This window comes from Aspergillus costaricaensis (assembly GCF_003184835.1).
Source record: "Aspergillus costaricaensis CBS 115574 unplaced genomic scaffold BO79scaffold_10, whole genome shotgun sequence".
NCBI classification, from domain to species: Eukaryota; Fungi; Ascomycota; class Eurotiomycetes; order Eurotiales; family Aspergillaceae; genus Aspergillus; species Aspergillus costaricensis.
Genome location: NW_020291810.1, coordinates 670,291 through 688,776, shown reverse-complemented (window position 1 = coordinate 688,776; position 18,486 = coordinate 670,291). Strand labels below are relative to the sequence as shown.

The 18,486-nt window shown below is 50.5% G+C and overlaps 5 protein-coding genes across 5 annotated transcripts; 3 read left to right on the top strand and 2 right to left on the bottom strand.

The window, feature by feature from the left end:
* The first annotated feature begins 1,204 nt into the window (after positions 1–1,204).
* On the top strand, positions 1,205–2,535 carry BO79DRAFT_208364 (glycoside hydrolase). The gene has a single exon (XM_025682380.1). It carries the CDS (start codon positions 1,257–1,259, stop codon positions 2,493–2,495), a length of 1,239 nt encoding a protein of 412 aa, XP_025541470.1. The 5' UTR covers positions 1,205–1,256; the 3' UTR covers positions 2,496–2,535.
* A 636-nt stretch (positions 2,536–3,171) lies between these two features.
* On the top strand, positions 3,172–6,302 carry BO79DRAFT_244456 (uncharacterized protein; the record flags this gene model as incomplete). The annotated part of the gene is made up of 2 exons (XM_025685374.1): positions 3,172–4,705; positions 5,662–6,302. The coding sequence occupies exons 1-2, from the start codon at positions 3,187–3,189 to the stop codon at positions 6,300–6,302; spliced, it is 2,160 nt and encodes a 719-aa protein (XP_025541469.1). The 5' UTR covers positions 3,172–3,186.
* A 1,206-nt stretch (positions 6,303–7,508) lies between these two features.
* BO79DRAFT_262415 (uncharacterized protein) lies at positions 7,509–10,123 on the top strand (the record flags this gene model as incomplete). Its single annotated transcript, XM_025686592.1, has 4 exons — positions 7,509–8,396; positions 8,431–8,897; positions 8,932–9,676; positions 9,716–10,123. 4 exons carry the CDS (start codon positions 7,509–7,511, stop codon positions 10,121–10,123), a joined length of 2,508 nt encoding a protein of 835 aa, XP_025541468.1.
* Positions 10,124–10,769: 646 nt separating this feature from the next.
* Positions 10,770–13,862, bottom strand: BO79DRAFT_192269 (putative C6 transcription factor). The gene is made up of 5 exons (XM_025680883.1): positions 12,720–13,862; positions 12,217–12,654; positions 11,770–12,157; positions 11,579–11,714; positions 10,770–11,508 (listed from the first exon to the last, which is right to left on the bottom strand). The coding sequence occupies exons 1-5, from the start codon at positions 13,409–13,411 to the stop codon at positions 11,057–11,059; spliced, it is 2,106 nt and encodes a 701-aa protein (XP_025541467.1). The 5' UTR covers positions 13,412–13,862; the 3' UTR covers positions 10,770–11,056.
* Positions 13,863–14,574: 712 nt separating this feature from the next.
* arg2 (acetyl-CoA:L-glutamate N-acetyltransferase) lies at positions 14,575–18,350 on the bottom strand (the record flags this gene model as incomplete). Its single annotated transcript, XM_025683839.1, has 2 exons — positions 14,575–16,840; positions 17,128–18,350. 2 exons carry the CDS (start codon positions 18,348–18,350, stop codon positions 14,575–14,577), a joined length of 3,489 nt encoding a protein of 1,162 aa, XP_025541466.1.
* Positions 18,351–18,486: the final 136 nt, after the last annotated feature.

Sequence of the window (18,486 nt, the reverse complement as noted above, 5' to 3'; positions counted from 1 at the left end):
GCGAGCCAAACACTGCGATGTAACCAAAAGTACTACCGAAAGAATGCGTAGAGACGACACCTAGTTAATCCCGGATCCAATAGAACTGCAAACAATTAAGATATACAGTTATGCACAGCCTCGTGGACCCAGAACTAGTTCCAACAACCGAGCTAAGGTAAGTAAATGTGAAAGTAAGATGTTAGAAGTTCACCAACAGAAACCCAGAGGGCGGAATCGCGCAGGTACGCGGTGCTTGCCGCCTGGACTCCGTATGGCCCATTGCATAATGACGGGGCGGGTGACCGCCTACCATCTTCAGTGGGCTCCGAAAAGTAAGTAACTAGGTACCTTGAGTCAATGGTCACGTGGAGAATCAGGCCCACAAGGCGCTGGAATCCGGAGTATAGTAAGCAATGGAACAAACAAACAAACAAACATCATTCCACGTCGTTCAGATTAGACTCAATAATGATTACAAAGTACCCCGTAGTAACTAACTAGTTACCTGCGGCAACTATGTCAACTAGAACAAGATAGCTTCGCATCATTCCTGTTCATGCATGCATTCCCCCGTTTCATGGTATCTCCCTGCATCCAGCCACCGCTGATCCTTATCCTCTTTGCTTCTTTAACCCCAAGCTCCCCCACCATGATTCTCCGCACTCTTCATCCGCCCTCGCTCTGAGTGTCGACACTAATTCTCCGCCATGCTGCTTGATCATCTCTGGCTGGCGTGCCTCACGTTGCTCGTGGCTGGGGCCGCTGCCGTCAAGGTCAATCCCTTACCAGCTCCACGAAGCATCACTTGGGCTTCGTCGGGTCCTAAGCAGCTGGCCGACTTCGTTAGTCTCCGTACCTCCCGGGACACTTCCGATTTCATTCTGGCCAATGGATGGAATCGTGCCTGGAGTTCTATCGTCTCCCTACAATGGGTACCTGCAGCAACCGAAGGTCCCGTGCCGTCTTATCAACCCTTCCCCACCGGTACTGCCGGGGCTACTAAAAGGTCCCCGCAGGCACTGCCATCGCTCCAATTTGTTGATTTGAACGTGTTGGATGTTGCCGCAGATCTTCAGCATGGGGTAGATGAGTCTTACACCCTGGAGGTCACCGAGAGCTCTACCTCGGTGGTCATTGAGGCTCCCACCGTCTGGGGGGCGCTCCATGCCTTTACCACTCTCCAGCAGCTGGTCATCTCCGACGGACAGGGTGGTTTGATCATCGAACAGCCAGTTAAGATTCAGGATGCACCTCTCTATCCTTACCGGGGTATTATGCTTGACACTGGTCGAAACTTTATTTCGGTCAACAAGATATACGAGCAGCTGGACGGCATGTCTCTTTCTAAACTAAATATTCTACACTGGCACATGGAAGACACCCAATCGTGGCCCGTGGAAATTGACGCCTATCCGGAAATGATTCATGACGCCTACTCTCCTCGCGAAGTATATTCGCATGCTGATATGCGCAATGTCGTGGCCTACGCGCGAGCGCGTGGTGTACGGGTCATCCCGGAGATTGATATGCCCAGCCATTCCGCCTCTGGGTGGAAGCAGGTCGACCCCCAGATGGTAACCTGCGTGGACTCCTGGTGGTCCAATGATAATTATGCCCTGCATACCGCGGTAGAGCCCCCGCCCGGCCATATGGATATCATTTACAACGGCACGTATGATATAGTCCGACAGGTCTATAATGAGCTGTCTGAAATCTTCCCAGACAACTGGTTCCATGTTGGGGCAGATGAGATCCAGCCGAACTGTTTCAACTTCAGCAGCTACGTCACTGAGTGGTTTGCGCAGGATCCGTCGCGAACTTATAATGACCTAGCCCAGTACTGGATTGACCATGCTGTGCCGATCTTCCAGAACTACAGTACCTCACGGCGACTGGTCATGTGGGAAGACATTGTACTATCCACAGAACATGCACATGATGTTCCCACGAATATCGTGATGCAAAACTGGAATAATGGCCTGGACTATATCAATCAACTGACTGCCAAGGGCTACGACGTGATTGTATCATCAGCGGATTTTATGTATCTGGACTGTGGGATAGGAGGTTTTCTCACAAGTGACCCTCGCTATGATGTAATGAGTAATCCCGATGCAAGCACTCCCAACTTTAACTATGGTGGCAACGGGGGCTCGTGGTGTGCGCCGTACAAGACATGGCAGCGGATCTATGACTACGACTTCACACAGAATCTGACCGCTACCCAGGCTCAACACATTATAGGCGCAGAGGCACCGCTCTGGTCAGAGCAAGTGGATGATGTGACGGTATCCAGTCTAATTTGGCCGCGTGCCGCTGCGCTGGCGGAGCTGGTGTGGTCTGGGAATCGTGAGAACGGGCAGAAGCGCACGACGCTGATGACCCAGCGCATCCTGAACTTCCGCGAGTATCTAGTGGCCAACGGGGTGCAGGCGACAGCCCTGGTACCAAAGTATTGTGTGCAGCATCCGCATGCCTGCGACCTGTACCTCAACCAGAGTGTGATTCAGTAAATCGGGGCTGGGAAGAGCAGCTGGCAGCGTAGCATCTAAGATGACATATGGGATCGATGTGTAAATGATATAAGTTGCAGGCGATCTGATTTAAGTACTATACCTGTCAGTAAACCACAATATACAATCTATATATAATCATTAAGTCAGTACTCATGGCTAGTTGAAATGTAGTACGCATAGTACAATAAGCTTGCATGAAGTCAGCCAGGGCTATGGACGATGAAGTCTTTGTAATAAAATCCCAGAAACTGAACCTGGACTCTCTTCTTCATGGTTATCCTCAGAATTTCAAAAGGCACACTTGTGAATGGGCCTGGTCACATGACCCGAGGTCACCGCATCGTCGTCCTAACTCCTCAACACTTCCCTCTTGCATGTTATCGAGCCATCCGGTAGCCCTCATAGCTGAAAGTAACAAACGGCGCGTCTGACAGTGGTGGAAGGCACAGCGAGGGTGGGAATGGAGTTCATTACTGCTTCTTTGGACTACAGTGGGAACCGGTGGAACCCCTTAGTGTGATCGACATCGGAATAACACCCGTCTGCAACCATTTCATAACAACAGGAGAACCTTATTTCAACATCACGGGTATTCTCACTATCTTGTTGAGGGACAAACCTTACCGTGACAACACAACAAGTTCGAGGTCGGCGGGATAATCACGTCTGCTCACAAACAATCAGCCCAATGGCGCAATCTGTTGAGTTGACTCACGCAACACCCACCCACATCCCCTCAATCGCCGAACCTCTAGCACCTTACATCAAAAGCCGCCAGGATGCCCTGCTGATTCGGCAAGCTTTGACCATATATCTTCGCTCGCATATCGAGTTCGCAGGGAATAATACCGAGCACCCAGAATGCCACAGTCAATCCCATCTGTCATTATCAGTGCCCCACGACGCGGTGGTCGATGTCAAGCGGCTTCCATCAGAGTTGACAGGGTTGCGAAGACAGTACCTGGAAGCGCTCCAGTCGAATGTGGCTGCGAGGAAGGATTATCAGTCAGTTGTGGAGAAGGTGACTTCTGTGGGCCGTGAAAGGAGCAAACCACGGGCGGAAAAGTTATCAGTGGATTCGTCCGCGGAGTTACAGGAATATCTGCGGCTTCTTCGTGACCGTCGTCGGCATGCGAAGCTTCAGGTTTTCGAACACTACACCAAAGAGCTCAAACAACGTGATACGCCCAAACCAGCGGATATAGAGGATAGCGGAATTCATTATCAGCAGCTTGCGCCACCACCAGAGATTGAAGTTACCCGACATGGCTCTACCACCGGGCTTACCGTCGAAGAACAGATGCATAACCTGGAAAAAGCCGTTATCCGGGCCAAAGCTCAGCTGGAGAGAGAGAAAGGGTTGTTAGAAGAACTTCAGGCGCAACAAGCGCCCGTAGAGGCCCAAGATATTCCACGCCCAGTTAAGGGCGTGGCGTTACAGCGGACTCGTAATGAGTTGGTGCGTTGGGTGGAGGAGAAATTAGTAAGTGCTGGAAACAATGAGAACCGTTCGGCCTCCCGAGACTTTCATACCGAAGACATGGATGAGTCTGTGCGTCTGCTTGGGGAGAAGAAAGCACAGATCGCACAACAATACGCTGCATATGCAGATGCTCGCAAGCGTCTGCTCGATGCGGCCTCCAGAGCTTGCCAACCAGTTACTCTCCCGGCTGGAAAGCCCTCATCCCGGCCTACTAGCTTGGTGCAAGGAAAGAATGCATCAGGTGAAACACAATCTCTGGATGAATTGGGAGTCCTTGCTTTTGCTAGCGATGTCCTTCAGCCGTTGGCCAGGAGCCAGCGCGCATTGGCACTACAGAAATTCTACCTATCGGGTATGCTTGCGAAGGAAAAAGCCACCACTCTTCGCATTCTGAACAGGCTGCGAGATGAAAGCCACCTTCTCCCAGAGTACCCGATTCTGGCACGCCAGCCACGGTTCAAACATGCGACAGCAACTCTAGCTTCGCACCAGGCCACGAGTACAGAGTCTGCCAAGCCAGACCAACTCGTTGACCTGGCCGAGGCATGGGCATCTGCCTCAGATGCAGCAGGCATGACTGAACAAGAATACGTCGGGTGCCTACTGGAGGAAGGGATAGAGACAGCGCAGGATGCGCAACAGGCGCTGGAAGATGTTTATAGTATACTTAACCAGGACCTGAAGGATACCTTACGTGACCGGCAGGACGAATCGGGCGAGGACAGTATGTGGCCGTCGGGGGCACGATTGACTCGGTCACGGGCCAAAATGCAGCAGAGCCAACAGCCAGCGAAGGGACCATGGAGTGGACTCCATGGTCAAGTGGCTGTTGGAAGATGATCTCTATGATGGCGAGCAGCTACTGTTGTTACATGAGGTTATTTTTTCTTGTCTTGATAATACTTGTAGATCGCTTGTCTCCTGTGATAGCGTCCCGTTCATGCCACATCCTGTCCTTGCACGCTAGAAATATTCGAGGATAGCACCGAAATAACTTGTTCATCTAACGACTGTTCCAAGCGTCTTGTGACGGAGGGATGATCGTCTGATGGTCAAGATAAGATTTCACTGTGAAGAGGCGTTTCCACCCAGGAAACAAAATTCCTTTCAGACAAAAGCCGTGCTACCCGGGAGAGAAGATGACAGTCCAATTCAGTATGACCTCTGATACGCAGTCTTTTGAACGCAGGAAGGAAGTAAGAGTCTTAAAAGGTAGTAGGGTAGTGAGCTATGAACGATGCAGAAATGAGATTTATGCCGCTTCAACGATAAAATAGACCGGTCTTATACCGGTACACTGCTAGCCAATTGTCTTTTTCTCCCTGCAGCATGCGCTTGTCCGTGTGTTGGGGCATGGATCGAGGCATTTGACGACGTTCAGGTAGATGTTGAGGTAGTGATAAAGACCTCTTCGCGCCCGTTTCACTGCGCGATCTAGATAGCCAATACAGCCCACTTTGGCTGCATTATTTTGCATCCCTTTGCTTGCTCCCCGCTGGAGAGCGTGCCTGAACAGTAGATGATCAGAATTGTTGTGTACGGCCGGGCCGGGGTCACTTCACACACAATCATGCTGCTTATAAGTTCGGGGGTGCTGAAGACCAGGTTTATTATAGTCTGCTATCCTACTCACTTCCAGGTGATGGTGTCTGGTTCTAGCTAGCCATAAATCTAAGTTAGCATCGTCTGCAAGGGTCAGTAAAAAGTCTGCCTCTGGGTCTGACTCGGCGATTTTGCCGCGCCACGCGGGGTGGTGCAAGTTGAAGTCGCTGAGCACGAGCCAATCTATCCTTTTGTTTGGTCTTTCGCTGTCTGAAGGAGTCAAGCTTGTCAGGGTGCTCATGATCGATGTGAGCGCCTATTTCGGAGCGAAACAGCAAGCAAAATCAGCAAAATCTGATGCTTTGAAGCAACGGGCAGATATAGATCAGGATACGCCTACAGTGCCTGCAAAAAGGCGTTGTATTCCTGCAATCACTACACCAGTTCCTACACCTGTTCTAACGCGTGAGCCGCTTAGCCAAGCACCTAGTCTGCCACATAGTCCACCTATACAGGCATCCTATACATCTGCTCCCGCCGGCCTCTATGCACAGCGAGAGATTGATGTTGAAGGAAGACCTCGAATGGCACCTTTCGTGCTTATCCCTACACCTGCGTACAGCGTTCCTACCTATACAGGTCCGATCCCTTCTGGATCCCAATACAACGACCGAGCAAGCAGTTGGTGGCGCTACGAAGATGGCCTCTTTCGATTAGAAATGGCCCATATGCAGCATCCCGCTCAGGGACTCTTAATCTCTAATATTATTCCTGAATAGCATCATTGTACATACAAATCTGTATGATACGTTGATAATCGCTTGATTTTCAATAAATTGAAATCGTTGTATGCAAATCGGTGGCAGGGCCGTGTGGTCGGGAGCGCGCGTTGCGGGTGTTTCGCAAGTGCGGTGTGTTCCACATTCCCGGAGACCCCTCATGCAAAAGGAAAAAAAATGAATAGCCCCTGGTGGGGATCACCCACAGCCTTAAGATCTCAATCTAGCTGCAGAGATAGTTAGTAACGTGTTTGCTGTAAAGGGGTCCTCGGGAGTACTTGCAAGTCTTACGCGCTACCGATTGCGCCACAGGGGCCTGTCTGGCTGAGGGTAGGCTCACTACCATGTAATATCAGCTTGCCTTTGTGGCAACTTGTGCCTCACGTGAGACTAGGGAACTGAAAGGGGTCAGGTCATACGTAAATAGTTATTCCCCCTCTCCTACTACTCTAGTACGTTTGGCAGAAACCGATAGCTTTATCAGTGGGTCTGTTGAATCCTTGTAATACATCAACTGTGTGGTCGATCTCGGTCATCCCATGTCATATTATGTGACGTATCAGACTCCGAGAATGACCCTGGTCAGGATGACATGACAATGATTAGTTAACTAGTTGATGTCCCCTGACCTCATCCTTCCTAGGCATGTCTTGTCAATATAGCTCAACAGGGCTCACAGTAATAGTAGCCTTAGGAGTGGTCTCAATCATACAATGATCACGCCACGGAAAAGTCACATGAGGCATGTGACACACGATGTGTAGATGCAGTTGGCAGCTGCCTATTTCTGGTGCAGGATTCCCGGGAAGGCTCATCTCCCTGCACCCATAGTAGTGGGATATTAGTGCGTCGCCCCGTGAAGCTTCGGCGAGTGAAAGCTAACACTGTAAGTGTTCTATTACTTGCCAAATCCACACACACTGGTATAGGGAGATTTCCTCATCCCATACTACAGCCACACAGGAAACAATAGGAAATCATTTGCACGGCACGAGCTCACACTGGCTTGGAATCATGTCCTATAACCCGGAACGAGCGTGTCAATACTGCAAGTCCTTGGCGCATATTGATAAATACTGCCCTGGATTTAAGACTTGCATCTACTGCAAAGGGGACCATAACATCATCAAGTGCACGAAGATTACGTGCAGAAGATGCAAAATTAAAGGGCATCATCAAGTAATCTGCCCGAATACGTCAGAGTGTATGTTATCATCATCGCCTCATTGCAATTACCCTGAGATCATCGATGAGCATGGTGGTGTGGAGAAAGTAACAGAATCTCTGATCCACCTTATAAGTCCACACATTATCCAGTTCCAGGGCCATGAAGTAACAAGAACTGCACTGAACGCAATTGTCTGTCAACAAATTGATAGTAATGAGCCCTGGAATATGCCTTTAGGTTACGCAAGCATTGTATGTGATGACCGAGATACATTATGGTGGAGGTTATATATAGGCCGATGCTCTTTATCATGGCGGCGGATTGTGTGCCAACATGCCCAGCAAATTATCAAGGGATCAACAGCAAGTCTCTACTACTTTAGTCTGTGGATAGGAAACGGTCATCGATATGCTAGGTTTATCAAGCTTTGGGGTTTTCCTAAGGACACGGTGACTGATGGATGGTATCAAGCCTGCAGCAATCTACTTGAGGCCCTGTTCTGCAGAGCTTTCAGGACCCATCACGGAATGTTGAATCGACTGGGATCGAAGTACCAGAATTATGGTAAGGCCTCAACCTTGGGATGGGGTCTTAATATAATGTCACCGCTCGTGCAGGGAAATTTGGCCCTGAACAAAGAACTTCGGACCAAGGCAAACATTGGTCCCAGTAAGGCAGCAGATCGACAGATCCAATACTGGGCCGTTTTCAACTCACGACAGAAGGCAGCTGCTGAGAAGAATAGAGGAAAAGAAAGTATCAAGGCTGTGTTCGAGAGAGATTTCGACGCTGCATTACAACTCGCTTTGAATAATGACGAAGAGGCCTTTAACATGGTCAGAGAATCACTCCAGCTACAACAAGAAACGTCCGATTTCAGTGAAAATTTGGCTCATATACCCTTTTGTGGTAGTTTGACCTCCAAAGTGGCCGCAATTCTTGACTATGCTGCTGTTTCAGGGGCGAATAAATACGCCCATGAGAGCTAGTAATAATGATGACAAGCAGCACATGCTCACAATCCCATGGTCTCTAGATGGATGTGGCTTTACTGAGGGAAATATTCTCATCTGGACCTACGACTTTAAGAGTTTTACGAGTATAGGTCTTAAGCATCTTGGTCATGATATTCTGACAGATCCTGATGCCAGAAAGTTCCATGAAACTTTGCTCGCAACCAGCCAAGCTAAGATTATTTTCCTATGTGGGCCTCAATCAGAGAAGCTTATACGAGCCATTGTGAGGAATTCGCACCATACTCTGTCTCTACGCGGATTTGACTACCCACTCTATCGTGACCCCTTACGGAATCGTCTTTTTATCTGCTGTCCTCCTCTACCTGCAGAGATCTGGTCCGTTAGCACAAGACATAGTATCAAGATAAGTGAGGCTTTGAGGTTTGCAGTTAACTTCATCCCATCATTAAAGTACGATATTAGACCGTTTTTTCTGTGAAAACAGCAGCGTTATTGGTTATATCTTGCGCCAAGCAAGGAAAGAAAGACTCGGAGGAGAAGCCCTGACTGCTGACACTGTGAACGAGGGTGTCCGGCTCTGGCTAGCCAGAAGAAACATGGGTCAAACTGAAGATATAAAGGAAATAGAGAAGATTGCTGGCTCACTTACTCGCGGCCTCTTAATGGTTTTGAAATTCCTTCCAAGGAGACCGAAAAGTGATGGGAATGAATCCAAAGAAAGAAGCCCGCAGCCCAGCAGGAGAGCCACTGAAAGGGTGAGGGTTCATGAATCCTTCAATGTGGAGCAGTATCGGAAGATAGGAGACTTTGTTCACAAGCATCTAGACGAGCGGGAGGTAGATTACAGAAACCGTTTATCTCGGCTGTGTGCGGAGTCACCGCGGCCTCAAGACAAGGAGAGATGTTCTACTAGCTCTGATAAAGGAGGAAGTGATGCGCCATCCACTGATCCGGAGTCTATTGCAGCACTGAAATGCTTTTCACAATTGCAGGGTCAAGAATTTCAGACGGGCGCAGCAGAAATGAAAGGACTGGTAGAACACTGTCAGCCCGAGGCAGGAGATAGGGACTACGAAGCTCCCATTGATATCCTTCAAGGCCTTACAGCCAGAGTTATAGGTGAAGGTTTTCTTGACCCCGTCGGTGTCACTGCTGCACAGCCCGTCATCGCTGGGGCTAGTGACAAGAAGCGGCAGGGCGTGAAAAGTGTGGTGTGGAAGAATGAAGACGTCCGAAATCGTGAATATAGCTATAAGCTTTAAGACCAGCTCAAGCGCCACATCTATATCTACTATTGCGAGATTCGGTTCCCGGCTAATATGGATATCTTAGATGAAATGGTCTTTATCAAACTAGAGCTTTGTCCTTTGGGAGAAATACATACAAGTCTATATGCAACCTCAAGCTCTGAAGCTCACGATGATCCGGCCCTACGTCTAGCCTTCCGGGTTAGATACATCGACTCTTTCGGTCGTGAAGTGGTATACTATGCAACAAATCCAGCCATTAGTAAGGTTTTCAGGGCGAATACCTTGGTGGAGGTTCTGGAGAAGAAATCATTGGAAGATATTTCACGGTTCCCGAGACGGTTTATCCACATTGGTAGTCAAAATAATGCTCATCCCTTGCTTGAACGCTTTAGGCGTGGGGGAAATACCAGCCCACTTCCTCGTTAATCGTATGATGATGTGCTGTCTATGTACCGTTCTCCCCTATCCATTCCCTTACCTTTCTTGCAGTGTACATCAAGCGTCTATCTAGATTCAATTCAATTCATTTCATATCAGAAGATCGCGCCCGCTAAGGAAGATGCTAGCTATGCATGTTGCTTCACCGTTTGAAGCTAAGAAGATAGCCCGGAATGCCCTCGAATTCCCCAAACTCGCAGTATTCACACTTAATTTACGAAGCAACACATGCTACGACGTAGGGAGGTCATCACCATAGCTAAACATAACTAAACAAAAAAAGCAAAGCATAGTCTTACTGAAAGTAGAAATATGAATGAGGGGAGATGCTACCGCCACACCAGCCAGGTGATGGCTGCTTGAAGGACTGCTTGGAGAGCTGCTTGGAGGACTACTTGAAAGATAATTTCGAAGATCGTTTAGATAGCTTCTTGGAGAATTGTTTAGAGCGTCATTTGGGTGGCTGTTTGGGTGGCCAATTGGAGTCTTATAAAATCTACTCGAAGCCTCATATTTATGCCGCGACGCGTGCGATCCATTGCATAGATCTTGGTACTAGTACGAGGCCTATTACATTCATTGGTAAGTTCCATCAGTATACTGTGACTACTAATGAATACTATCATTGCGGTATGACACTTGTATCCTGTATTATATATACAATCAGACACCAAATCTATTCAATCACACCCCCTATAGACAAACCACGCAAACGAAGTTGGGTATATGAGATAAAAACTTCACGAAACCACACACACCATCCTATGTTCGATCCACACGTACTGTTGTTGAATACAACCCTTGTAGCCGGTTAGACCAAATACAAACATTAGAAAAAAAAATTTCACTCCCTAAGTTGAAATGAGGAGGATGGCAGCAAGCGGCCAGACGATTATTATATCCTCTTTTGAGCGGCACCCTTTATGTCAGATTAACATCCTGGAATACGGAAACATCCCATATCCCTGTCATGTCGAATGGAAAGCCATCCATCGTGCCGAATGTCCCGGAGATGCTCATCATGTCGTCGACAATATCGTTGTTTGTTTGTGTCTCTGGGAGGGCGATGGCGGCGGGGTTCACTAGTCGATGAGGGTGGGTGCTATCCGGTGGCTGGCCGAGATCTGTGAAAGTGGGCGGATGTTCAGCGCTGGTGGTGGTGCCGGTGCTATTGTTCAGGCGGTTGAGGAGACGCTCGCAGTGATCGAGACACATGTCGGCGACGTCCCAGTCTTCTTCTTCGCGAACACGGCGGAGAATGGATCGGAAGGTTTCGACGTTGGCTAGGCAAGAGCGGGCCACTTCGGGGTCGGTGGTTTCGAGGGCGCAACGGACGAGAAGGGTGGCGGTTGTGGTTAGGTGGAAGGCGCTGTCTGTGAAGTTGTTAGTGCCGTCTCATTTACTATGCCGGATCATGCAGGATATCTTGGGGATGCGGCATACATGGGAGCCAAAATTCCTGGAAATTCTGCTTCCGGAGGGATGAGATGAATTGCACGATTTCTTCGGCGGATCGCCGACATTCGGTCTGGAAGTAGCGGCGCGCCTCCGGATTATCTGCTTCGGCGTTGTTGACCTCCTAGGCAAAGTGAGTAAAGATGCGAATCGAATAGATAGGGCCCAATGGTACACACGTTGAGTTCAACACGGCTTACGAGCATCTTCACTGCAAGGAAGCCGAGCTGCAGACTGCTTGTACCGGAGATGCGCTCCTCCGTGGTATTCGTGCTGATGGGGTTGCGGAGCCAGTCGGGGAGAGAGTCCTCCCACGCGTCAAGATCCGTGCGGATCTGTCGCACCTTCTTTGTCGTTTCGCGGTGCGCTCGAGACTGCAAGCCGTATACAAGGGGTAGTAGCTCGCCTAAGATCTCAGTGAGCCGGCACAGAGCAATGTGGCAATGCGCAGCTCGCACGCGCTCCGGGGTTCGAGAAGCCTGGGGAATCAGAACTTCAATCGTTGGAAGAGGAACATCATATTGATTTTTAGCAATCTGAGGAGGCACTCCGTGACCAAAACTCCCCCTGAGTGTATGTTAGTGAGACGCCAGATCCATATATGGGCGTAAGTCAGGTAGGCTTACCAGCGATCATGGATGACGACGCCCCACCACAGCCGCATACGGTGGTTCTTCTCAGGGCGGGATAGTTTCCAGTGACTTGGATCGCGGTTGAGTCCGAGACAATGTGCAAGGGAAATCATGCGCCCGCAGCTGATGGCATTCCCTGTCATTGAGAAGATGGGCCGACCGGTAAGATCGATGAGGGCTGCACTGACTGTTGAGAGCCCAGGCGCCGAGAATTCTTCGTGGAGCGCAGCGACAGTCATGTTGACCGCGTACCGGGGATCTGGCTTCGGATGACAGGCCAGCTTGGGAGTATGTTTCCAATAGACTAGCGACATTGAATAGACCTGGCATAAGAGCGACGCTGGCGGGTCTCCTGGGGACTCCGACAAGAACGCCTCCCAGAAAGTTTCCCCATCGAAGATCGGAAATGCTGCATTGAACCGGTCGATGAATCTGAGAAGAAGAATTAGCATGGGGTTTCAAACTACCTTCGGGATCCGTTCGAAGGGAAAGCGTACAGTCTGACTAGGTCGCGCTTGAAGGGGCCAAGGATCTGCTCGAGAATCTCCTTCTGATTTTCCCCGGGAGGAACTCCAACCCGCATACCCTGCCTCCGCCGGGATACAGTAGTGTAAAGAATGGGCTTCCGAGGATCGCTCGAGTAGACGTTGTATGGCTGGCTTTTTGGTTCGACCGATTTGCTGGTCCGTTCCGGCGGCATGTATCTCTCGATAACCTGGGCATCCTCGGCCACGACAGGACCAACAATTAAGACCGACTCATTATGGGGGTCATCGACCCCTTGGCTCCTGGAATCACTTCTCCGACGGTCTAAAGCTGAGTCCGAATGTGCGATGCTGGAAGCGCGGCGGCGGCTGGGGTGCGACGGGGAATCGATTGCGTCTGGGGTATGCTTCCGTTTCTGTCCTAGCGACGAGACGCGCGTGTGATCTGGGACCCACGATTTCGATTCATGGCCATTAGTGAGTGGAGGATCATTATTGGTCTCTTCTTGATAGTGACAATCCGCTCCTTGAACGCGGCACAATAGGCATGATTGACCCGGGATATCAACGGTGCATCGCGATTTGCGCTTCCTGCACAAGTCGCAGGCCCTAACCTTGTGTGACCGGTATGGTCTGGCGCCAGCATTAAAACCCGGAGAGGCCAGCTTCGGTGTGGCAGTGGTGGGTGCTGTGGTCGGCGGCATGATGCGCCCCAATTGTGTCTTATGGTTGGCGCAAACCGAAGATCATAAGCGGTAGCGATGGCGATTGATTTCTTTTTTTATCGGGCGAATATGACAGGTCAGAATGCCGGACTAACACCGAGAGGTGGGTAGGATTTTAGATCGGGAGGGAGCTGCAAGATGATCGGTGGTTTCAACAGTGTTTTGTGCCAAAGCAAGTCATCCACACTCGTTGGACCCGGCTAGATCGCAAGGCCGAGGACGGGCATTGAATCTCTCGGGGACTGGGAGGGGAAAACGAGGGGGAAAAGAGAGAGGAGGGGGAGGAGAGGAGGGTGGGATGCTAATCGCGAGGAAGCGCTGATAAGTGCATAGTCATTGAGAAGAATAACCCCACACCGTTTGATTTGGAAAGATGATGGAAGAAGCAAGCAGCTCTGTCTGGCTGGAGGCCGAAGATCTCCTTGCGTTTCTGGAAGCGCGCGATCGAAAAAGGCCAGGAGAGAGATTAATTGCCGAAATTCTTGCTTGTCTTATCGGAATCTGCTAAAAGGTCCCTGTGGGGGGAAAAGGGGCTGAGTCAGCCAGGGCGACCAACCACGTGTCTCCAATTGGTGTACGAAGACCTCCGCACGAGCACTAGTCCGCTTTGGGAAGTGGTCCTCGGCATCCATGATGGATGATGGATGGATCATTCATCCCTCTTCCTCCCCCGTTTGATAGATACTACGTTCTTAGCACCCCCAGAGCTGATAGAACTGACATGACAAGCTCCATCAGCTCGGAGTATCTATTGATCATTACCTTACTCTTTGCTATTGTAGTATGCTCTTTATGGTTCTCTCGATCGATTATGAACCGCAACAGGGACGAAGTCTACAGGCCCACGGTTATTATACTGAGATCCTTTTGTATATTACATATCCGTATTGGCCGGTTGGATGCCGTGTAATTAATTCTGGAAGCTAGTATGCCTGGATCTACTCAGTTGATCACTTTCTCGTCACTAAACATCATAATGATCCCACTTTAACACGGTCAAAGAATCACACTTGAAATGGATTAGGTTGGAATTGATGTAGCTCGTGACGAGAAGATAAGTACGAAGAGCCGAGGTCCTCACTTCGAATGAACAAGCGATGAATGGGTATATACATGTCTTAAGAATATGTTCAGGGAATCAATCAATCCACAACACCGGTGTCATCAGCCCAGCTCGGCTGGATACTGCGGCACACGGCCTCGTAATCCCGAAACTTTTGAGAATCGTCCGTCAGTCCTGGAGTAGTCCAGAACATGGTCCAGTTCATATTCGATAATTTCCATGTCCCCTGCGAGCGCTCAAAGTACCACTTGTTCACGGGATTGTCCTTGCGGCTGCGCCAGCACACGCCATTCGGAAAACAAGAGCGGACCATCGCATTGAAGACGATATCGGCCACACCACCGGCACCTTGACTACGTTTCAAAACGGCAAATTTGTCCAGATAGGGAACCATGCGAGCTTGGCTCGCCTCACTCCCATCATCCTCTACCCCGGGAGGAAGCTCCCACGTCAAGATGGCGCCTCCTTCATACTCACCTGCAATGATGAGTCCAGCCAGACGACCGTTGACGCGGTTGAGGTAGTCTTGTACGTCAAGTTTGCGATTGAAGGAATCCTCGATGAGATGGACCAGTCGGGGCAGGTCGATCGAGGGATCATCGAGCCCCAGACGCGGCCGATCTCTGGCCGTCCAAGGTGAAAGCCATGGATTCGGAATGATGGTCAGCGGCATGCCTCGCTTGACAAACGTGGTATGGGAGGCCTGTGTAGCAATCGAGTCGCCTCCGCCATTTAGGGCTGCACGTCGGCTTAGGGGCAAAGAAGACGAGAGCAAAGGCTTGTCGGTCAGAAGATTATGGATGAGCGGGTTCCTCTGTCTTCGGGTTCCAACAGCTGATACATCTGGACTAGCGCCTCCAGGGCTCTGTGCTGAATTCGCAACTTCGAGTGGGGAGGTGATGATACTAGACGATGCCGAGGGTAGCATCGCCAGTGCGGCTTGGCTTAGTCGCAGATTATTTATGTGGCCCTCCACCATGCTTGTATCCAAAGTTAGGTCCGAGGAGTACGCTTTCTGACTAGAGGGCACTGGGACGACTTCCGTGTCGGCGAATTTGGAGAGAGGATTGCTATCAGCAATGGACGGTAAACCTTCTTCAGGAAGATTATTCTTTGCAGATGCTGCTGACTGCCACACCCGCAGCAACTCGTTCTCAATATCGTCGAATTCCTGTTCCATGTTGATGAAAACATGGGACGTCTGAGGCCCACTGAAAGCAGGAATCCCGCCCAAGGGGTCCAGGAGGATGACTCGATCCAAGGATACTTCTTCCTGCAGGGTCGCGATCCGTTGGGCCGTCAGTATTGGGTCTTCATCAGGGTCAGGATTTGTTGCCAGTCCGGCCAGCTCTTTGGTGAGGGCCAGGATGGCATCGCTGGCCGAGACCGTCACTGCTCGAGGAACGTCTTCTGTATAAGCAATGGGGGCCAAGACCACGATGTGACCATCGCGCAACGGCCCGAGCAGTACTTTCCGGGATAAGACTTTGGGTGCCTCAGGGTTCAGCGCAGAAACGGATAGGACAGAGTCGATGTGAGCTGATTTCGAGTCCGGCTGGGCATCCACAGCTGTTGAGATGCGATCTGCCTGCTCGGCCGCGATCCTCCGCAGTTTGTTAGGATCGCCTGCTGTGCCCGGGTCGACTACCACGCAACAAGCCATTCCCAGACGATTCAGCTGCGAGAGGGTTTTGGCCACGCCGTTGACGGTCAAGTCATCGAGAAGCTGCGGAGTGGTTATCTTGACCAGGGCCAGGTGCAGGCGCTCAGACACATCTTGAAGGGGAGGTGTTGGAGTTGAGTCATGTCTGAAGACGGGGCTGTCATAGACCGATCGGGAGGCGCCATAGAATGAGGTTGAACTGGCACCCGACGACACTGGTGCTGTCGCTTCCGATACTCCGGATTGCTTGGCGGCCGGCTTCAGGGGAGTAGTTCCTTGATGTTGAGCTTTGAGACGGGCCAAATAAGATTTGGCCTCACGCTTGGTTGAGGCGGAGTTCAACAAGCTTAGGAAGAATTCGCGGTCTAGGAGCTTCTCCTTGGCGCGGTGACCTAAGCGATCCCAAGTTTTGCTGCTGGAGGAGAACTCGGCACTCTGCTGCACTTGCCGACCGGAAGCCGAGGAAAGACATCGACGCGGGGCACTGCCACTACTACTAGTACTACTACTGCTGACGGCAGCAGCGGCAGCAACACCACTGCGTTGCAGGTGTGTCGATGTAGTCGATCGCAGCCCGACCAAGGTCCTGGAGCTCATAGTTTCGGACCCGGAGGTGACTCTTTGGGGATGCGTCGGTCTGTAGATGGAGAGGTGGTCATCGATCGACTGGGCTGAAAAGTCGCTAGGCGCCCACGTGACAGACACTAGGAGCTCCGATGGGGCCGCAACATGTCATGGGCATCAACAGTCACGTGAATGGGGGGATGGCTACATACAAAGTAGTATATAGTAGCATTTCATAGTGAAGAATGGATTACTATCTTATTCATGTCTATCAGCCCGGTCTGCCAGTAGTAAGAAAATTATGCACTCTTCATGATTCGTATAAGTCGTGTCGCCAGCCCAAGGAGTGGCCAATCCCAAAAGAAAGACAAATCACACCAAGATATTTGACAGATTCATGCTTACCCACCAATAAGTATCATCGGCCTGTTTTTCATATCTTTGAGCTCACCCATGCCAGCATGCTTTGCCTTCTTCCTCTTAACCGCTACTCCGATGAGATCCAGCAGCTCCTCTCTCCGGACAAAATCATCCGATTCCAGCTCCTTCATCCTTGTTTCACTGATTGGCTCCCCGTTGTTTTCCTTCCGGAGTATATCTCGCAAGGATACTTCGGCGTTACCGAACAAACATACCTTCAGGTTCCCGTCACATGTAATGCGTAACCGGTTGCAGCTACCACAGAAGTTATGCGTCATGCTGGTGATAAAGCCTATCTGGCCTTTGAAGCCAGGAACCTGATACGTTTTGCTTGTGTTGTTCTTGTGATCTGGCACTTTTTGAAGAGCGGGGTACTTCTCCTGGATGGTTGCCAGCATTTCTTGGTAAGAGACCATCTTACCCTGGCTCCATTTATTGCCATCGAAGGGCATGTACTCGATGAAGCGTATTTCAATGGGGTTATTTCGCCCTAACTCGATGAAAGGGATGATTTCCCGATCATTGATCCCCCGCATTACCACGCAGTTGATCTTTAACTTAATCCCAGCCCCGGCCTTGTTTAATTCAACCACCCGGTCTATACTCCTCATCACCGCATCGAACCCCTTTCTCCGCGTCATAATCTGGAACTGAAAGGGATCCAACGTATCAAGGCTAAGGTTGATCCCAGTCAGCCCGGCATCAACCATGGCGTCCAGCTTCCGGTGCAGCGAGATGCCATTTGTTGTCAGACAGAGCTCACGAAGGCCATTGCGACGCAGTTCCCCGATCGACTGCATGAGGGGAATGATATCCTTGCGAACGGTAGGCTCACCGCCTGTCAAACGTATCTTGGTCACACCCTGCGAGACGAAGAGCGACGAGAGGTATATGATTTCGGGAGAGGTAAGGAGACGAGCCGGTGGAGATAATGGTACGCCTTCCTCAGGCATGCAGTAGAGACAGCGGAGATTGCATCGCTCGGTCACACTGATGCGGAGGTAGTCATGCTGGCGGTTGAAGGTATCTGTCAGAAATTCCGAGAAGGGCTTCGCTGATTTTAGGGCAGCCCATCGTGGCGGCACGGAGTTGGTAGAGGGGGCCGGTGAGGATAGCCCATCTTCGGATCGGGTAGCTGTCGTTATGGCATTGGTGCTGTGATTCCGGGGGTTCCAGATGGCTAATCTGGCGACGTGAGAAGTCGGCATAAGTCGGCTTGAAATACTCATCTTCGCCGAGTTGGCGCAAGACCACAGTTTTGGCATCATGGAAGTAGTTAGGGTGGATTACCCGGTCTGAACTAGTTAAGCGTTAGATCGCTGAGTCAGGAGGAGAGTAAGAGAA